Source organism: Haliotis cracherodii, unplaced genomic scaffold, assembly GCF_022045235.1.
Source record: "Haliotis cracherodii isolate W230 unplaced genomic scaffold, xgHalCrac1.p SCAF_4, whole genome shotgun sequence".
Taxonomy (NCBI): Eukaryota; Metazoa; Mollusca; class Gastropoda; order Lepetellida; family Haliotidae; genus Haliotis; species Haliotis cracherodii.
The window spans coordinates 26,296,988-26,317,196 of record NW_027266297.1 but is presented as its reverse complement, the minus strand read 5'-3'; the positions used below and the strand labels follow the sequence as shown (position 1 = coordinate 26,317,196).

The following is a 20,209-nucleotide window of genomic DNA, read 5'->3' as shown; positions in this document are numbered from 1 at the left end:
GATACTGGGCACCTATTCTGTTTGATTCGAGGAAATGCCGCGTGCTTACAACTCAAGCTTATACAAGAACGTTGTGTTGAATCCCTTATCTATACTTATATTGTTTTGTCCTACAGGATCACCAGAGCGTCTACAACTAACACCTTTATATTACATTCTCTATACAGTTTAATCTTGTGCTATTCACAATACATGAGATGAAACAGAAATAAAATTAATAACAACACGTATACAGATCAACTCCTTTATTACAGCTGAGTGTAGATTCTTACACCGTGATCAAGCAAGTGATATCCAAAGTAAAAACGTAAGCAGTAAGATCAAGGATTTCTTACATAAACTGATCTGACTCTATATTTGAAATCGGAGAATATCAAATATCGATATCTGGGTTATGCAGTACACTAAATAAGACAAAAACAGGTGCGCGCATCCTTGAAAGATTACATTTAAATGGTATGTACATATTGCTGTCAAGACAATGTCGATATTTGATACATGACGTATTTGAGCCTCAAGGGATGTGTAAATATATCCATCGTTTTTTCTCGCGAGGACGCTCAATAAAATCTCTTTACAAAGCTTCTAAATCTCACCGTCATTTCCTCGTGGTTTCAAAATATCCCGTCAATTACGCGGGGCATAGTGCCCTCTCTTTTCGTAAACTGTTTATGAAAATACTTACTTGGTGTAATATACATGTTACGTGTGACGACTTAAGGATGATATTTCGGGTGTTATCGATAAAGGCCATGATTATGTGGGTTTTTTGATAGACTTAAACGCCAGTGCACAGACATGAGTGGAGGTGTGGTGCCGTTGTCACTTAGTGTATTCGATAAGATAAACCTAAAGGTAGTCATCAAACATCATCCCAAGACGCTGCTTATCCCACAACGAGGCTAAAGTTATCGTGCTATTTTTAAGCAACATGCTCTTTTTTTTCGCATTACAGGTAAATTCTAATTGGTAATAGGTCACTGTTCGTTCCATTGTTACGTAATTAGGTCACGTGTTAATTTAGATCTTCCAGCCTTTGGGTTCGTTGAAGGATTCAGTCAACTGGTTATCAGTTTGTGAGACTATTAAACTGTTCGTGTTCCATATATATTATGAGGATCGAAAGGCCGGGTTCGATTTCACAAATGGGTAAATTTCGTGGAGCTCATTTTTGTCAAGTCATTGGTAAATCAGTCCAGTTTAACCTCTTCCGCAGGTTACTGAATAGGGAGTTTGGTAACGAAGAAGCATGACTCGTTACGGAAAGACACGATTGCATGGTAACAAAGGAAACGTAACGAAACACATGGAGTGAGTGAGTATGGTTTTACGCCGCTTTTAGCAATATTCCAGCAATATCACGGCGGGGGACACCAGAAATGGGCTTCACACATTGTACCCACGTCGGGAATCGAACCCGGGTCTTCGGCGTGACGAGCGAATGCTTTAACCATTAGGCTACCCAACCCCCAAAACATTTGACACACTTTCTTTGGCATCCGTGGCCGGCAAATCACATTGTGACAATCATGACAAAGGGGTGAGAAGCGTCTTCAAGATATGTCACCCATGGGACATTTCATTTCAAAGACCCAACCTTTACCGTGCACCTTTCCCCAGAGATTAATGTAAGGATTACTAAATCATTGTCACAATGAAGTGGACCTTTAATAGTTAAGATGGAGATTTCTGCGTCAATTGCGACACTGTTTATACATCCCGTGGTTATAATTGCATTATATCATGTTACGAGGAATCGCCACACCGAAAAAATGTGGCGTGTTCATAAGAATAACGCAAGAGTAGAATGCAGTAATCCCCCTTTTATCAGCGTTAGATGGAGTTCGTGGTGGGACGGAACGGAATTTTGATAGCAGCATTTGAAGCTGAGGGAACTGAGGACGTAATTGACAATATAGTCGGCTTTATGTCCTGAGATGGCTGTTGGTTAAAGTTTAATAGGGTTGTTTTCTGGAATATTACAGGGATGGTATTCAGTTATCCTTTTGATTCTCATCAGGAAGATGATGTGGAAAGATTGACACGACCTTGCTTTGCCTAAAGTATCACACTTTGCAGTAGTTGTCGTGGCTATGATGCGGATGGATGCCAGCGTTATAGAGAAAGGGGTAAATGGTTTGAGGTGAGGTGCGTTCAAGATTGTAACACTGACAATAGCGACGTGCGCCCGAGTGTGTGTGTGTGCGTGCGTGCGTGCGTGCGTGTGTGCGTGTGTATGTGCACGTACCAGCTTGAACTAATGCCGGTTTTATAGTGTTAGCCCCATTGAGATATCATGCCATAATTCAACATGGATATCCCACTCAGGGAGTCGACCAGTCCTTGTTATATCCCCTTAATACTGAACGCCAGGCAGGGTAACAAAAAAAAACATATTTTAACGTCTTTCGGCCGGGGATCGAACCACCGATCTTCCGCTCTCCGTGCAGACAGACGCCTATACACTAGACAGACAGGGGTCGTATCTGGTTTTAAAGGGAGGGTGTAAATGGGGAATTACATGTTACACTAAGCTGAACAGAATCAGTCGGTTTGGAAACAGGGAGGAAAAAAGTATATAGGTAAATCAAAGCCATTATATTTAATAGAAGGCCTCCGGCCCCAAACACATTCAATGCAAAGGGCAGTTTACAGTAATGGTTTTCTGTATATGTGTTTAGTTGACGAAATATAAGGCCGAGAACCTATATAGTTGCTGAAATGGGAAACAATCAAGGATTTTTGAGTGAGTGAGTTGAGTTTAACGCCGCTTTTAACAGTATTCCAGTTATATCAATCATGGCGTGTCAGCTTAATGTGGGAGGAAAGCCCGAAGTGAAGCAGGTCTCAGACGTTTACCAGTTCGGTGAAACCCACGAGCGCGGGCATGGTGCTGACAAACCTAGAAACATAATCGGGCCGAACCGGGATTCGAACCCTCAATCATAGGTTTCTGACGCAACTCTGCACAGAGAAACGCGGCGCCTAAGACGACTGGGCCACCTGTGCCCCTCAAGGATTTAGAAAATGCTGATAAAATACAAGACGGAGCGAGGGAGTGAGCATGGTATTATATGCCACACTTAGCAATATTTCAGCAATATCACGAAGGAATATCAGAAAGGAATACAAGAGGGAAGGAATGAGTGGTTGGTTGCTTTGTTGTTTAACGCCGCAATATTCCAGCTCTATGACGGCGGTCTGTAAATAATCGAGTCTGGACCAGACAACCCAGTGATTAAAATCATGAGCATCGATCCACGCAATTTGAATCGACGACATGCATCGACCAAGTCAGCGAGTCTGACCACCCGATCCTGTTAGTCGGCTTTTACGACAAGCATAGTCACCTTTTAAGGCAAGCATGGGTTGCTGAAGACTTATTCTACCCCGGATCTTCACGGGTCTGGAAGGAATAAGTGAGAGGAGACGATGTGATGTGATGATGAACATTCAACTGGAATATAGAAGGATGTAGATGATGACGACCAAGTATTCATGTAGTCAAGCAACCATGACCCAGGCTCTCAAGGACAAGACGTGTCAGGGTTACTTCTGGTGTCTGTCGAACTCTAGATTGTCCATTGTCCCCACGAAGCGTCCCACTCGTGTCACAGGCTTTGCTTATATACCAACAGATGCAATTATGGTCCGCGTTTTCTGATTTAAATAGGGGGATTAGCCGTTCTGGCCGCGTGCCCTCAAACAGCAAAGCGTCCACGTAGCTTTAACACGGAAAATACCCCGGATGTAAGCATTTGCAACATTTTCTGAGTTTATCCACCAAAACTACGCGAATCATTGAGCAGGATTAGTTGTGTTGGCAGTAGTAGCCCTCGATAGCTGCCGCACTGGGTACTAGAAACAGGTGACCATTAGGGGAATAACTCAGGTGTCACGGATGACCGCTGCCATGTTCGAAGCAGACGACAAGCACCCTGCGGTCAAGTATTTAGCAGCATGATATGGTCGAGCAGACGTGAAACACCCCCCGTTGACAGATACCATATGTTATGCTGGGTCTGAAAACAGTTAGTGAATGGTTGAGGCTCAAGTCGACTCCAGAATATCTTTGTGTTTGCAAACACTTGATTACTGCTGTTCCAGTGGAGGGATATGGGCAGGACATATGGTTTTGTGTGATAGATTGTCCAGATCCAGTGACCAGCTTTAACCTGCTGCAGGCGTTCCATGTCGCCCGTAAACACTTTCGAAATCATGTCGACATGATCATTACTTTCAAAATCACTATCATCATCTTTAACCACATATATAATTTGTTCTGGTCGACTACAGCAGGGAACGGGTCTGTTTACTGAAGATGACCAAAGTCATTTATTTAAACATATCTCCCCTATAAACTCTTTAACCGATATTTCTCAGAAATAGGTGAGGGCATTTGAACATAATTGGACAGACGATGATTCATTTGAGATATTAATGTAAACAACACAAAAGAAACATGATGCTAAATATTTTCAGCAATACAACGATAAAACATTTTCAACACTGTATGAGACTGTGAGAGTTGTGAAAGACAAGCCCTTGAAATAGTTCTTCACAACAAGGAATACTAGCTCCGACGTTTGATTGGCATTGTATAAGTTATAGACTTCCACATCGTCTATGAAATCTTAATTACACAATACATTTCTCTCTAAAATTACGACAATTAATTTTCCTGATGCTGATGTCAAATGTGGAATAGAGCTGGGTAGACTTGGTTTTACATAATCTAGATTGGTTTGTTTTCATAAAACAAATATATTTTTACGTTCTTTGTGCATGACTATGGAAGTTAATGACAACAGGAAATCAGCATCCTCATCAGGCACGTGAGATATATAGGAACATTCAAGCAGTAGCCACAAGTAAAATACTGATGACTAGAGACATACCAGATCAACGTATAATATAACGGCGACACAATTTTCGCAGTTCTGCATAAAAATATCCCCATTACATAATGTTACTTTTACGATTCGCCGCCGAAGACCCGGGTTTGATTCCCGACATGGGTACAATGTGTGAAGCCCATTTCTGGTGTCCCCCGCCGTCATATTGCTGAAATATTGCTAAAAGCGGCGTAAAACCATACTCACTCACTACTTTTACGATTCAACGAAAGAGCATTTACTTTTAGATCGGGCATGGGTTTGAATTGCAGCCTCAACGTTACAAGAGGAAAACCCTCCCACTGGACTAACATCTAATCTCTGAAGTGAGCATATTTAAAACAACAAACCAGTTGTTAAATTATCCTTATAAACTATAATAAATAGGAGCAAAGAGACTTTCTTCTTTTTTAGAAATTGCAAAAATAGAGAGAAATATTATATACTGAACAAGAGAATTTCCTGTGACATTGAATAAGATTTAATGCAAAGTTATGTTTTTTACCAAATCTGAAACAAATTCGGTTTGCAACAGATAAAAGACTCTTGTAAGTGTTCAAATGGTTTAATTTGCCATACTGACTTCAGAAAATAATTTCATTAAAAAAAGAACCATGAACATGCCAAAATGTTAATTTACAAATCAATAGCGTGTGTGTCCACCTCTGGTTGCGATGCAAGCAACACATCTTCGTCTCGTGGAATGGACCAGGCATCGCACAAAGTCCTGTGGGATATCTGTCCATATCTGTTGGAGCATGTGTCTCGAAGTTCCTGGAGTGTCAGTGGAACACGTGGTTGACGTCGAAGGCGCCGATTGATCTCATCCCACATCAGGGGAGCGAGCCGGCCAGGGGATGACATTCACGTTGTTTTGTTGAAGAGAATCCTGAACAAATCGAGCAATATGAAGCCGGGCGTTGTCATGATGCGTGGTAATGCCTGGGCCATGACGACGCAAAAACGGTAGAACAACAGGGTCGATGATCTCGTCACGGTAGCGCTGTCCATTGAGATTTCCCTCTACCACTATCAAACGGGTCCTTAGTCTGTCTTACAGACCCTGATACATTTATATCAACTACAGCCCATGCAAGTCTATAATGTTTCGCAAGTCTAGATTACTGCAGTATCTGAAAATGAAGAGAATCACTGGGCTCCCTTTTTAATAGAATTTTATTAAGATAACTGAACAACTGTTTTTTTCTGTACGATATGTTCATTTCAGAGACTATATGTTAGTCTAACGGGTCCGAACCGATGTTCTTCCATGACACAATGATTGACGTAACGTTCACCTCGACGTCGGTACACTCGAATTCGTCCATCGCTGTGGCTGAGGTGAAAACGAGACTCGTCCGTGAATAGAACTTGTCCCCACTGCTTGGCCGTCCAGCGTAAATGCTGTCTGCACCACTGTAGACGTGCTTTACGGTGGTTTCCTGTCAAAATGGGACGTCTGGCGACAATCCCTGCACATCTGAGGCAACGACGTATGGGTTGTGAAAATATTCTTCGAAGTCCAGGGATGCTTCTTGCAGTCACTGTTCGTAGGTGTGTTGTTCGAATCCAGTTGTCTTGTCGATTATTGGTCACGCGTGGCCTGGTCTCTGACTGCATTCGTCCGTTGCCAATGTTGCCATAAACACCACACTATGTTTCCGTGGACGTTAAATTGTCTTGCAACATCACGTTGACTCGATCCTGCTTCAAGCATACCAATGGCTCGCAGACGCTCATTTTCGGACAGGCGTGGCATTTCGTAATGTTGAATAATTGCATAATTTTGTTGTTTTTCTGAGTGGTTGTTGTCAGCATGATGCTAAACAATGCATATGGAATCCCGTTAACGCACGTTTTATACCCATTCTTTGGTAGTGAAATGCATGGGGCTTGCATAAAAGTCAACCTTTGCATGGAATGCATGCTTTTCTGTAGCAGTTGAGTTTTTGTGACTTGATTCCATACATGTACTACAATATTGAAAACCAAACTTTCCCTGTTTGAAAAATACACTAAAATATTGGTGTCACAGGAACTTTTGTTGTTGAGTATACACTTGCATGGGCTGTGATGGATATATTTGTTTCAGGGTCTGTACGACAGACTACCTTCAGACATATACTGATATGCACGTAAATACACGAAACATAAACATATATATCAGCGTCTTTGTTTGAATTATTGAAATGACGTATGATGATACAGTATGATTGATGTGCTGTAGGGGCGGTAAGCTGGTCGTGACGGCTGCTGGGGTTACAGGCGTGTCAGTTCGCCTTCAGCATCATCCGAAACTCGGGCGAGGCGTGTCAGTACACCTTCAGCTTCATGGGAAACTCATGTAAGTCGTGTCAGTACACCTTCAGCTTCATGGGAAACTCGGGTGAGGCGTGTCAGTATACCTTCAGCTTCATGGGAAACTCGGGTGAGGCGTGTCAGTACACCTCCAGCTTTATGAGAAACTCGGGTGAGACGTGTCAGTGCACCTTCAGCTGCATGGGAAACTCGGTTGTTGTTGGCCAAATGTTGAGTAGTATATTGGACATTTGATACCAACGGAGCACTGGCGAGAGTCTTATTTTGACAAACTTTCAGATCTGAAGGAATGTTATGGAATGATCAATATTTCTCTCTCTCTCTCTCTCTCTCTCTCTCTCTCATGGGCATGAGGGATGGTAAAAGAAAAAATATGACAAGCATTAGGGGAGGGTAATTATTTTAAGTACATTAGTGCATCAAAACAGACACGTCTGTGTCCCCCTCTCTCTTGTGAGTCATAATATTGTTATTCGGTTGTCAAATATGAAATTTTGAAACGGGAAGGGAATCTCCTTCCAAAATGGTTGGGAGATGTTAAAGGCCTGATTTGTTATTTCAGAGATGTACTGTAACATTGTCGTGCTGGTTATGATCCCTTGTCACTCGTTCTGCTAGTGCCAGAAACACGTGTGGTGCTGACTGAGACTGAAGTTCTCTGCTACTTGATTTCTCCTTGTATTGGGCAGTGTAACAGACAGGCTACTCAAATCTAAAATTGGATTTTAAAACATTATTTAGTTTGCCCGACTGGTTGGTATTGCTTAAATATATTTTCGCACACCGGCAGATTGACAGACAGTTGACAGTCACCAGTGTCGGATAGACAGAGTTTTCAGTCAGAAAAACAGACAGACAGTGGACAGTCATTAGACAGGTAAGACAGACAGTGGACAGTCATTAGTCAGGTAAGACAGACAGTGGACAGTCATTAGACAGGTAAGACAGACAGTGGACAGTCATTAGACAATTAAGACAGACAGTGGACAGTCATCAGACAGGTAAGACAGGCACTGGACATCAATCAAATAACGAACGTGTACTACTGTATGGGCGATACTGCGTTGTGAGTACAGTTTCACATCGTTAAAGGAGTACACAGTATTACACGAGGACCGCTCCATTGAAGCAATATACACGGGGCAGTTTATCACCTCGGTGCTTTGAGCCGGGTTATTCCACCTCACCTCGTAAATCAGACATCATCAGCCCAAGAACAATACACTGCCCTATTCGTCAAATGACCACGGCCAATAAATAGACAATTTAGGAGAATGGACACTTCATTGATGAGATAGTAATTGCCCAGTGTGACCGCCTGGTGGCCAATCGCTCAGTGACCTTCATGACGATGCTCAATTGTTATTGGGGTTAGGTAAATACACAGACCGTCTCTTCATTACGATTTTATTACCTCAACAACCAAGATGCAAAGAATGTTACGGAAATTGTGATGAGTCTTTAGATGTCTTGAGTTTATGGTCTCATTGTTGCTTTGTCGTCTGCTCTGAGAAATGTCGTCTGCTATTGTCGCATGACCTTCCTGGGCCCGTGCTCACCCGGCCAGGGCCGTTAATTGGAAATTCGTTAATACCAGTCAGGTGGACTGGGAACAAAGTGACCATACTGCGCAGCAGGGAATAAATCTCCGTATACAATGATTTATATATCCTGGATAAAAATTGAACGTGCGAGGTTGGCGCTTTGATCTTAATCGAATGTGTGCTGACAAGAGGGTCGGTCAAAGCGACCACAGGCCAGCTTTTAATTCCTATGTCCACTCAATACCTATTCTAAAAGGGTTGTGATTTTGCCTTTAATGTTGGTGGCCCCACTTGAACAAGATGTAGACTGAAGTGGCCACTCGTGTAGAAACGCTCCCGCTTTTCGAGTAAATACGCTTACTTATATGGATTGAGTTTGACACTTAGCCATGAAAAAGCCCGAGGTACAACACTTCACTGACAAAGGCGGCTGCCCACACAGGTCTCTACAGATGACGCCACTGTCGAGAAATAAACGAAGTCACACGTGTTTATTTATATATAACAGTCCCAATGTTTATTGACAGAGATTGATCTTACGATGACTTAAATATCAACGTACAACTTATTGTGTTACTTAAAGGGGGTCTGCGATTCATGATCTGGTGCCAATTTTCGGTCAAGGTCAAGACGTTGTAATGAGTAATCCGTGTCAAACTGAGACGTTTTCTTTGAGTAATTATCGTAATCATCAATCGCTAGATTGATATACAATGATATACAGCACACAATTACGGCTTAGAGAAAGGTTTTGGAATTACGTGGATAAAACATAGTTAGATCAGAGACTAATCTCCCTTTAAGAACTGGTCGTAGCTAACGCCTGAGTATCGTTGTACCCACGCTTTCAGAAATATTCCAAAAATATTACGTTGGGGGCCGCCAGTAACAAGCTTCACATATTGTTCCAATGTGGGAATCGAACCCGGTCCATCGGGGTGATGAGTGAAGACTGTGAAGCTGCTAGGATACATCTCCCAACTTTGGCTTACGTGAAGAAAGATTGCGTTTGGTCTGAGAATGTACATTATAAAAGATGAAGACATTTGCATGGTCGAGGTCTGTTTTAGTGAGAAGGGGTGACTGTTTCAGGCAAAATGGGTGACCTGAGTGAGAGAATGAATATGGTTTTACGCCGCCTGTAGCAATATTCCAGCAATATCACGGCAGGGGACACCAGTAATGAGCTTCGCGCATTGTACCCATGTGGGATGACCTGAGAAAATCTCCTATGCACTGCCCCTTTCTGTACAGGCGTGACTTAAACCTCATCGGATGTTCTGTTATTCCAACAATCACTTTAACGGGTTCATTGTGATTAAATCGACACGCATGTCACATGTGAAAGGTCGCCAACTGTTTAAACATTATCCATTCACTTCATCACAAAGATGGAGGGCAAATAAAAAGGAATTAAGTATGATCTTCATCAATACATTTCGGTCGATAAAAATAAAGAGGAAAGAGCCTTTAATGGATGACTACACGACGGACTTGAATAGTGGCAGGTGCTTGTGGAAGTTCCTGAACCGGTCACCACGTGGAAAGACCAACTCGCATCTGTGGTCTGGCTGATGGCAGCATGATCAATGCTCATACTATCGAACACAGATTGGACACACGCCATGTATTCCAGAACCGAATATGCATGGCAGGTCACATTCATTTAGAAAAAAATAATTGAACATAGCGTAAAACTACACAGTGGGCTGAACAGGTGAGGTTTGAATTGTAATGTATAGTAATTTGAGCATGTTGGTACTGTCATATTTATTTTTTAAAAACCAACATGCTTTAAAGAATAAATAGTAGTTGATTTAAATGACATCACTTGCGGATCCAGGGTGGTGGGTGGGTTGGAATGGGCTGCACGCCCCTAATTTTTCAGACACCATGCATGTTAACTGCGCCCTCGGTTATTATGTGCCCCCCTCGTGCCCCAAGCTCGTCTAAAGTGTCTATTTATTCCAAATAGTTTGAAAATATTCATTACCTGTTCATCAGACAGACATGCACTATGTAGTATACACGTACATCGTCATACCTGACAATGGTAAACTATATTAACAAAGTGAGCGTTGTTTAAAGGACTGTCCTCACTGAAATTTCAACTATTTTCCCACGAATGAATATGTATCGCCAGTATATTCGCCATGTCTGTCAAGTTATTGGTTTTAGGCGTTCCTCACTGTAGGTTTTCCACACCCATTATTAAACATACAAGCTGAAAGTGGATATGGGTGTGATATGATCGGATTCTACGTGTTTATATGTGACATAGGTACTGTTTATATGTGACATATACTGTTTTAAATGTGCATATTAACAGAATATTAATCACAGCAATCGGCCAGATAACTATATTTTACGAACGCTTCAAATACATCTCACTACATTGTTGACAAGGCACGATGTCTTAAATCGTTCATGAAATAAGTTTTTGGGAAGGCCTATGGTGAGTGAGTGAGTTGGGTTTTTAACACCGCTATTAACAATATTCCAGTTGTATCACGACCAGCAGACAAACCTAGAAACATAATCGAGCCTTACCAGGATTCGAACCCACAATCATAGGTTTCTGGCGTGCCCAAGGGATGCAACTCTGCACAGCAAATCGCTGCACCTTAGACGACTCTGCCATCTGTCCCCATGAAGGCCTATAACCAATTGTTGCCGTGTATTGTTATTCAAAACAATTGCTCAAATGACATAATTAATAAGGTGATATACATTATGGAAGTCGTGCTCTCAATTTTGTTCTTGCCATTGTACAAAGCGAGCGCTAATGTAATCGTAACGCCCATACCTTAACATAGACTTATGACAGTCGTAGCACAAATGTTGTTTTGTACAATGGTCCCCTGGCCTGTATGGGATGCTATTGCTAAAACATGGATCACTGTCTCAGTTATCAACCTTTGGTTTGTGTCATCCAGGCAATCCCCAAATTGTAAAATAAACTTTGAAACAAGGATTCTTCGCACAATTGGACACAAAATATGTCCAATATGTTGTTGTCTGCCTCAGGCAGCAATATTACACCAAGTCTAGACCAGACAAACCACTTACAGGAAGAATGAGATCCCGCAATTGGGGTATGATGACATACAATTAGCCAAGTCATAGAGTCTGAACAAACAATCCAAGTAAGTAGCCTTTTTTAAGACACAGTCAGTCCTCTAACCAGTATAATTGCATTGTCTATCTTTAAATTTATCACATTTTTCATACAATCTGGTGCTAAATGCATTTACTGCAATAATGCAAACTTAAAACTCACACCAACCTATTCTAAAATATGTTGAGTAGTTCACAACAAAAAAATGAACGCAATTCAATATCACATATTTTTATTTATAAAAATGACAGAAGACATACCTTTATTTTACATATCTATACCATGATAAAATAAATCATTTTCCATTTTTTTCTCCAATATCTCAATATATGACATCTTCACATTCTTACAGCATGATAAAATAATGTACAACTTAAATAACATATACCACTGAAACAGGACTTAAGACTTTTCGTATGACGAGATTTCCATACTTTACCAGAGTTCAACAGGTGTAAAGTGAACTGATTGCAGGTCTTCGACATTTACTATGAACCAGACTGAGCTGACAAATCTCAAAACATAATCAGGGCGGACTGGGATTCAAACCCACCATCATGGTCTGGCACACCAAGGGTACCCAACTGCAAAGCAAATTGCGTACCTGTAAGATGAAAAGGGTTAATGTGACCTGGTTGCACCAGGGTCATTGACTTAACATCATACCATAAATTCCGAAAGTTGCAGACTTGTTTCCAGTCCCTGTTAGTGAGTTGGGTTTTGGAATAGTTCTAAATGATACTGCCCTTATCAGAATCACATATCATTTTAACCAAGTAGTTAATTGGTTAGTAAGACATAAAGAAATTATCATTAGCATACTCTGTGTTTCACTGGACTGTCTTTGGTGAAACACAAGCAGAGGTTTGGTGTTGGCAAACCACAATCAAGGCCCACAGTCCAATCTGACCAGGGAAATGAGGCACCTGAGATGGAATGGCCGCCCATGTCCTGGATAAAAGTAATAAATTAACTAAACAAACTAATTTATCTGATGAGCACATAAGAAACGTGTTCTAGCCACAGTGAGGTCTACAGCAATAGGTCACACACAGCCATTGGTTGCCAACTGGCAACATTGCACAGTGAGAGGGCGAGTTGGGTGTGATGCTGCTTTGAACAATTTTCCAGTTATATCACGGCCTGTCAGCAGGTGGTGCAGGTCTGAGATGTGTACCACTTTGGTGAAACCGATGAGTACGGGTATGGTATTAGAAACCTAGAAACAGAATCCCGGCTAATTAGGATTCGATCCCAGGACCATAGGTTTCTGGTATGCACAGCAGATTGTGGCACCTTAGACAACTGCCCCCTGGCCCCCCCAACATCGAGTTTCCAAGAAAGTCCTGTGAGCTGTTGCATAGAAACTATTCCTAACTCAAATACACTACTCCAATAAATTAAGAACCACCTGATTCTTTCATACAACTATAGGAATAGGTACGTATCGGGTGGTCCTGACCTTTTTGGAATAGTATACATAACATGCAGTAGTTACAACCACAAGCTAATAAATCCAAGTTTTTCACAATACGTCTAAACAACTAAAATATACAGTGCCAGTCATATATGTCATCAATTTATCTTACAGATTATGTCCTTGTTACTCAGTCAACACTTTTTTATTTTTTGGCTTAGGGACTTAATCAAACTGGAGTAAAAAGAACACTATCTGAAAATAAAATTCAGACTGTATTTTGGATCTGAATCCTCCATAATTGTAACGATGACAGAGAGACACTCGTCGGATAGGGTGATCAGAACCAGATTCTTAAGCCAGGCATAACTGCCGACTCCCACAAATTGAAATGTGAAATTAAAAAAATAAACATAAAAGCAGTGGCTTTTTTATCCTGCCGACCCGACCAAAAATAAGTAAAATCTTACACTCATTTACTGTCCGTAGCAATATGAATGAACTCTTTAGAATACAAGGATTGAAACCTGGTGAAAATGTATCTTAAAAAAAAAACCTTCAAAACAAATTATGACAAAATTTCAAAAGGAAGTAATAAAAATTATATTTGAAATTACAATATATCATTTTTAAATTTTTTTCAACCTACCGACCTACTGTATTTTGGGGCAAAAATCTGTAAATATAACAATATGAAAGAAGTCTGGCCCAATGTATCGAGAGGAATAGTGCCAGTTTGATTCCAGTCATTCAAAACCCACTTTATCTGCGAACCAAAATTTTGAATGTATAATTTGTTTGTTTGTTTGTTTGTTTGTTGTTTAATGCTGCACTCAGCAATATTCCAACTATATAATGGCGGTCTGTAAATAATCGAGTCTGGACAATCCAGTGATTGACATCATGAGCATCGATCCACGCAACTGGGATATGATGACACGTATCAACCAAGTAAGCGAGCCTGACCACCCGATCCCATTAGTCACCAGATATAGCAAAATGGGTTGTAATTAGCGTTTCAAGTTCACTACTGAAATTAGCCGTTACGAACAAGCTGTGTCTTCAGCTAGATTCTCCTTTTTAACCTGCTCTGAAATGCAGATTGTCAAGAAGTTACCAAGTAAATATGCGTATTATATCGTGACCTATGCATCGTGACCTATGTATCGTGACTTATGTTTCGTGACCTTGCTGTATTGTTTCACCCCTATCAGCATGTCCCAAGTTTCTATCTTGCTTTGCAATCACAGGACTAAACTGGCCATGATTGTTTAGAGGACATAAAATTTCCGAGCCCCATTCGAGCCACATACCTTCTGATCCCAGGTCAGATGCCTTGTCCACATGACCAAAGAGGTTAAATACCTTTAGCAAGCAGACAAGGTAAGGATGCCATCTGTGGGTTGACTCCAAGCCCTGCTACAATTGCTACAATTTATTTCCAGGAAAGGTGTAAATGCCGACCTCTTGAAATGCTTATGATACTGTCCATCTTCCTTACGTGTTAACACACGTCTCTGCACACAGAACCAGACAAAGTTTTACACTCAGGACATGTTCCAACACTGTACAACATCCATTTGCACTCCTCCCATTAGATCATAAATTAAGACAATATTTACAAATTAACACATACAAAGGAAAAATGAAGATTCATTCAGCCAATCCATTTTCTCATGATTTCCACTAAATTAAACACAACACTTCACACGTTAGCTCAGTACCAACAATATTCATAATTTTACATGGAAATTTCTTTCTAATCCAATCATTACATATATCATACCATCAAAGCACACAAACTGAGATTCCCGATATATCCATTTCTGTATTTGCTGGATACATACTACTCAAAAGAAGTTAAGGACCACTCAACTCTTTCATATTACTAATTAACCTGTCAAGGCATGGCATTAAATATACTACAAAGGTGGTCCTTAACTTCTTTTGAGTAGTATTCATGATAGAGAACACTTTCTTCAAGTTCTTCATTAACACACCACAAACCATGATCAAAGGGATACCATTCTGAAACAGTTAATGGTCACTTACTACAATGGCACAAAATCTGACCCTTCTCAAATATACTACTCAAAAGAAGTTAAAGAACACCTGATTCTGATGGCATGACAGATTAACTAGAGTGATACGGGAATTGAGTTTTCTTACAAACATCCTACAAACCTGTTACTGAGTTTCACTGTCTATCACATACTCAGGCCGTGAGTTGATCAGTGTGTGATGTGCTGAGATATGAGGGAACTTCAAATCTCTGCCTTATCAATTTAGAGTGAGTGAGTGAGTTTGGTTTAATGCCGCTTTTAACAGTATTCCAATTATATCACGGCGTGTCAGCTTCATGTGGGAGGAAAGCCCGAAGTTATGCAGGTCTTAGACGTTTATCACTTCGGTGAAACCCACGAGCACGGGTATGGTGCTGACAAACCTAGAAACATAATCGGGGCGAACCGGGATTCGAATCCACTATCATTGGTTTCTGGCGTGTCCAAGGGACGCAACTCTGCACAGCGAATTGCGGCGCCTTAGACAACTGGGCCACCCGTGCCCCCCAATTTTGAGTGCGTGAGTGAGTTTTGTTTAATGACACTTTGACCAGTATTTAGTTACATCATGGCATGTCAGCTGAAGTAATGAGTGAGTATTGTTTTATGCCGACTTTAGCAATATTCCAGCAATATCATGGCAGGGGACACCAGAAATGGGTTCACACATTGTGTCTTTGTGGGGTATCAAACCCAGGTTTTTGGCACGACAGCCTTAAGATGGTAACCACAAAAGTCAGAAGAACAAATATGGTGCTGACAAACCAAGGTTCATAATTGGGGTTAATCCCAGGTCATAACTCCAGGTCAAAAACTCCCCTTATACACAGCGATATACGGTAACCAACTCCAGCACCTTAGAGGTCGGTGAAATGGGGCTTAACGTCACCTCCAAGATTATTGCAGATATATATTGATGTGCATACACGTGTGTGTTCAGCACCTTAGACGATCAGTAGCATGAATAGCATTTCAAAATAGAGTGAGTGAGTGAGTGAGTGAGTGAGTGAGTGAGTGAGTTGTTACGCTGCTTTGAAGATTCCTGCAGTTAAATCATGGTGTCAGCTTGATGTGGCTGTAATCAGGGATTTAAACCTTGTCATCATTAATACAATAACATTTTAAATACATGTACTCAAAAGACAGATTAACTCAAGTAATATGTTCTTTAACTTCTTTTGAGTAGTATGTATTGCAGCATGCTTTAAATTTAATTCACATGTGACACTTAAATATACATTTTTGTCTTTTTTTATATACATCCCATTTTAATTTAATTTAATTTACATATGCTGACGTTTTTGAAGAAACTGACTTCGCCTTGTGATATCACATATGTGCAGTGTAGCTATCTACGTTAGTCACTGAGCAAATATACTACTCAAAAGAAGATAAAGAACAGATATTTTCATATGACTACAGTTAATCTGTCATGACTATAGTCATATGAAAGTATCTGGAGTTCTTAACTTCTTTTGAGCAGTATACATTAAGCCCATCTTAGCACTCAAATGATGTACATTTTCATTATTATTTCTTGGCAATTAAAAATGGGTCTCTTTAAGACCAATGTGTCTTGAGATATCGATAGGAAGTCACAAGAAGCACTATTTAACATAATCATTCAACTGTCTGTTTCGAAAAAATGTTAAATATATAATGTGAATAGTCAGCACTTAAAGGACTTCTGTTCTAGCACAGAAATAGCACAACCATGACTTGTAAATAGAACCTTGTATACGAAAGCATGAACACAACATAATATTCACATCTAAGTTTCAAACAAACGAGAAGCAAAGTAACAAAACAAATTCAACACATACACTTATGACTTAATGAATGACTAAATGACTTGATGCTCTGGATGAAAAAATATCACATTGCTATTCTTTATACACCTGCAATTTGTACTTGAAAGGCAAACAATAACTTTAATGATGTTTAACTATGACTGACCAGAACACTTAGATGCCAACAAACTAGTGTAAGTCATGCAATCTTTAATATATACTACTCAAAAGAAGTTAAGAAGACATGGTTGTTTTCCTATGACAGTAGTCAGTCTGTCAGGACAGATTAACTACAGCCACATGAAAAAAACTGGGTGTTCTATTTTTTCTTTTGAGTTGTGTATTTCAAGCCATAACAAAATCCCATGTTGGGCACCTATCAAAATGCAATATATACTGTGTGAAAGGAAGTAAGGGACCATTTGATTGACACACATTCAGAAATGTCCTCTCGGCTAGCTACATTGCACCAGATACTGTATTCCACGTAATAAGCGCCCAGGGTGCTCTCAAAATTAGAAATAGGGGGCTCTTATTAGAATATTATTTTGGTAAAAAAACAGAGTAGAAAGATAAATTTTGTGGTTTATGCTGACAGCCTGAAATGTTTATGTACAACGGATCTATTTTTCCAGAATATAACTGCGCATAATTAAGGGTGCATATTACACACGAGTGCGTATTATACGTGAATAGGGGAAGGAAGTGATGCGTATTATATGCAAATAGGGGTCGGAAGGGGTGCTAATGTCGAGCGCTTATTACGTCGAATACGGTATGTATAATTGACTTGCCAGTTTGGAAACATATTAATAGTTTAAAAAGTTGGCAATGTGGTGTGTGGGTTGTTGTGAAAGTTGGCGAAGTGATGCATGAGTTGTTTTGGCTCATGAGACAACACACAGCAGGTGGGTTAACAATTCGAGAGTCAGCTAACATTCATATTTAACTTTTCAGCCTCAGAAACATTCATTCAATTTCTGTTGCTACCAAAATATAAAAGGTAATATATACACTATACACATGACATTTACAATCTTTTGTGATCAGCAAAATCAACCCTTAATACAAGTTTTAGGTCTTCTTCGTCAAAGTGATCTCAACGCTAAGATGATCTTAAGCCAGTGCCACAGGATGGAAGCTACAAAAGTCGTAGCACTAGAGTCTAACTGATTCTCTTTCATAGATTCCAAGGTGCCTTTCAAAATCTTAGCGCTAAGACGATCATAATAACCATACTTTAACACAGACTTACGACAGTAGGAGCGCTAAGATTGCTTTGTGGAATGGCCCTCTGAGATCCATCAAAAAAGAAGGATCTTAGCGTGATGATTATCATAATCAATGTTAAAGAATCAGAGATGTGACAGGAGTGGCGCTGATATCACTTTGTGGAATGGCCCTCTGAGATCCATTCATAAAAAGGGATTTTAGCGCTATGATTATCATAGTCAATGGTAAAGAATCAGAGATGTGACAGTAGTGGCGCTGAGATCACTTTGTGGAATGGCCCTCTGAGACCCATTCAAAAAATGGGATCTTAGCACTAAGATTATCATAATCAATGTTGAAGAATCAGAGATTTGACTGCTGTTGTGCTAAGATCACTTTGTGGACATGGGTACAGATCTACCTCCTTATTTGAATTTTTGATAAGGAGAAGCTGTTTTCTTGTCAAAGTGTTACATGAAAGCAGAATCATTTCATCACAAATTGAAAATATTCCAGGTAAAGTATAAATATACATAAATTATACTCTATATACAGAGATGGATCTCTACCATACAGGTACTGTTGACTGGATATGAACTGTCACATGACATCAGTCAGCCAATGAGAGGAGGGATATCACAGTTAGGCAATGTATGTATCATCAGGGCGGGGCTTATATCAACGCTGCAGCCTGGGCTGCATACTCCGTCCCCAACAAACCTCGACACAGCAGTGTGAACTCCTTCACCAAGTCTCGCACTTTCCGCTTGTTAACCTTCTCCCTAGAAAGAAAACAAAGGGTGAGGCCAGGCCAAGACAAACTCAAAGTGAAGTTACTTGAGACATTGTACATCATTTCCTCAGACATGTGAAGTAAGGAATTGTTGAAAATAATAAATTCGACTGAGCAAGTAGCTTGGCGAGTACATGATAGAGTTTGCAAGTGTTTAAATGTTTGATTGTCATTTAACGCGGCACTCAGCAATATTCCAGCTTTTTGGTGGCGCTCTGTAAATAATCAAATCTGGACCAGACAATCCTGTGATTGACATCATGAGCATCGATCCACGCGATTGGGATACGATGACATCGAATCCAGTAAGTCACCTCTTACAGTTTGCAAGTGTTTGATAGACTTGGGTTAGTGAGTGGGTCGGTTGGTGTGTATGAATGAGTGGGTGAGTAGGTTGGTGTGTATGAGTGAGTGGGTGAGTAGGTTGGTGTGTCGAGTGAGTGAGTGGGTGGGTCGGTTGGTGTGTCGAGTGAGTGAGTGGGTGGGTCGGTTGGTGTGTATGAGAGAGTGGGTGAGTAGGTTGGTGTGTATGAATGAGTGGGTGAGTAGGTTGGTGTGTATGAGTGAGTGGGTGAGTAGGTTGGTGTGTCGAGTGAGTGAGTGGGTGGGTCGGTTGGTGTGTATGAGAGAGTGGGTGAGTAGGTTGGTGTGTATGAGTGAGTGGGTGAGTAGGTTGGTGTGTATGAGTGAGTGGGTGAGTAGGTTGGTGTCTCGAGTGAGTGAGTGGGTGGGTCGGTTGGTGTGTATGAGAGAGTGGGTGAGTAGGTTGGTGTGTATGAGTGAGTGGGTGAGTAGGTTGGTGTGTATGAGAGAGTGGGTGAGTAGGTTGGTGTGTATGAGTGAGTGGGTGAGTAGGTTGGTGTGTATGAGTGAGTGGGTGAGTAGGTTGGTGTGTATGAGTGAGTGGGTGAGTAGGTTGGTGTGTATGAGTGAGTGGGTGAGTAGGTTGGTGTGTATGAGTGAGTGGGTGAGTAGGTTGGTGTGTATGAGAGAGTGGGTGAGTAGGTTGGTGTGTATGAGTGAGTGGGTGAGTAGGTTGGTGTGTATGAGTGAGTGGG

The 20,209-nt window shown here is 40.8% G+C and overlaps 1 protein-coding gene across 1 annotated transcript in view; it reads right to left on the bottom strand.

Annotated features, from left to right (window-relative positions):
- Window positions 1-12,151: 12,151 nt before the first annotated feature.
- LOC139478963 (importin-13-like) overlaps window positions 12,152-20,209 on the bottom strand; it is a 41,057-nt gene continuing 32,999 nt past the window's right edge. Inside the window, exon 27 of the mRNA XM_071261684.1 lies at window positions 12,152-19,140. Coding sequence (XP_071117785.1) covers window positions 19,032-19,140 — 109 coding nt within the window. The 3' untranslated portion in view covers window positions 12,152-19,031. The remainder of the gene's footprint in view (window positions 19,141-20,209) is intronic.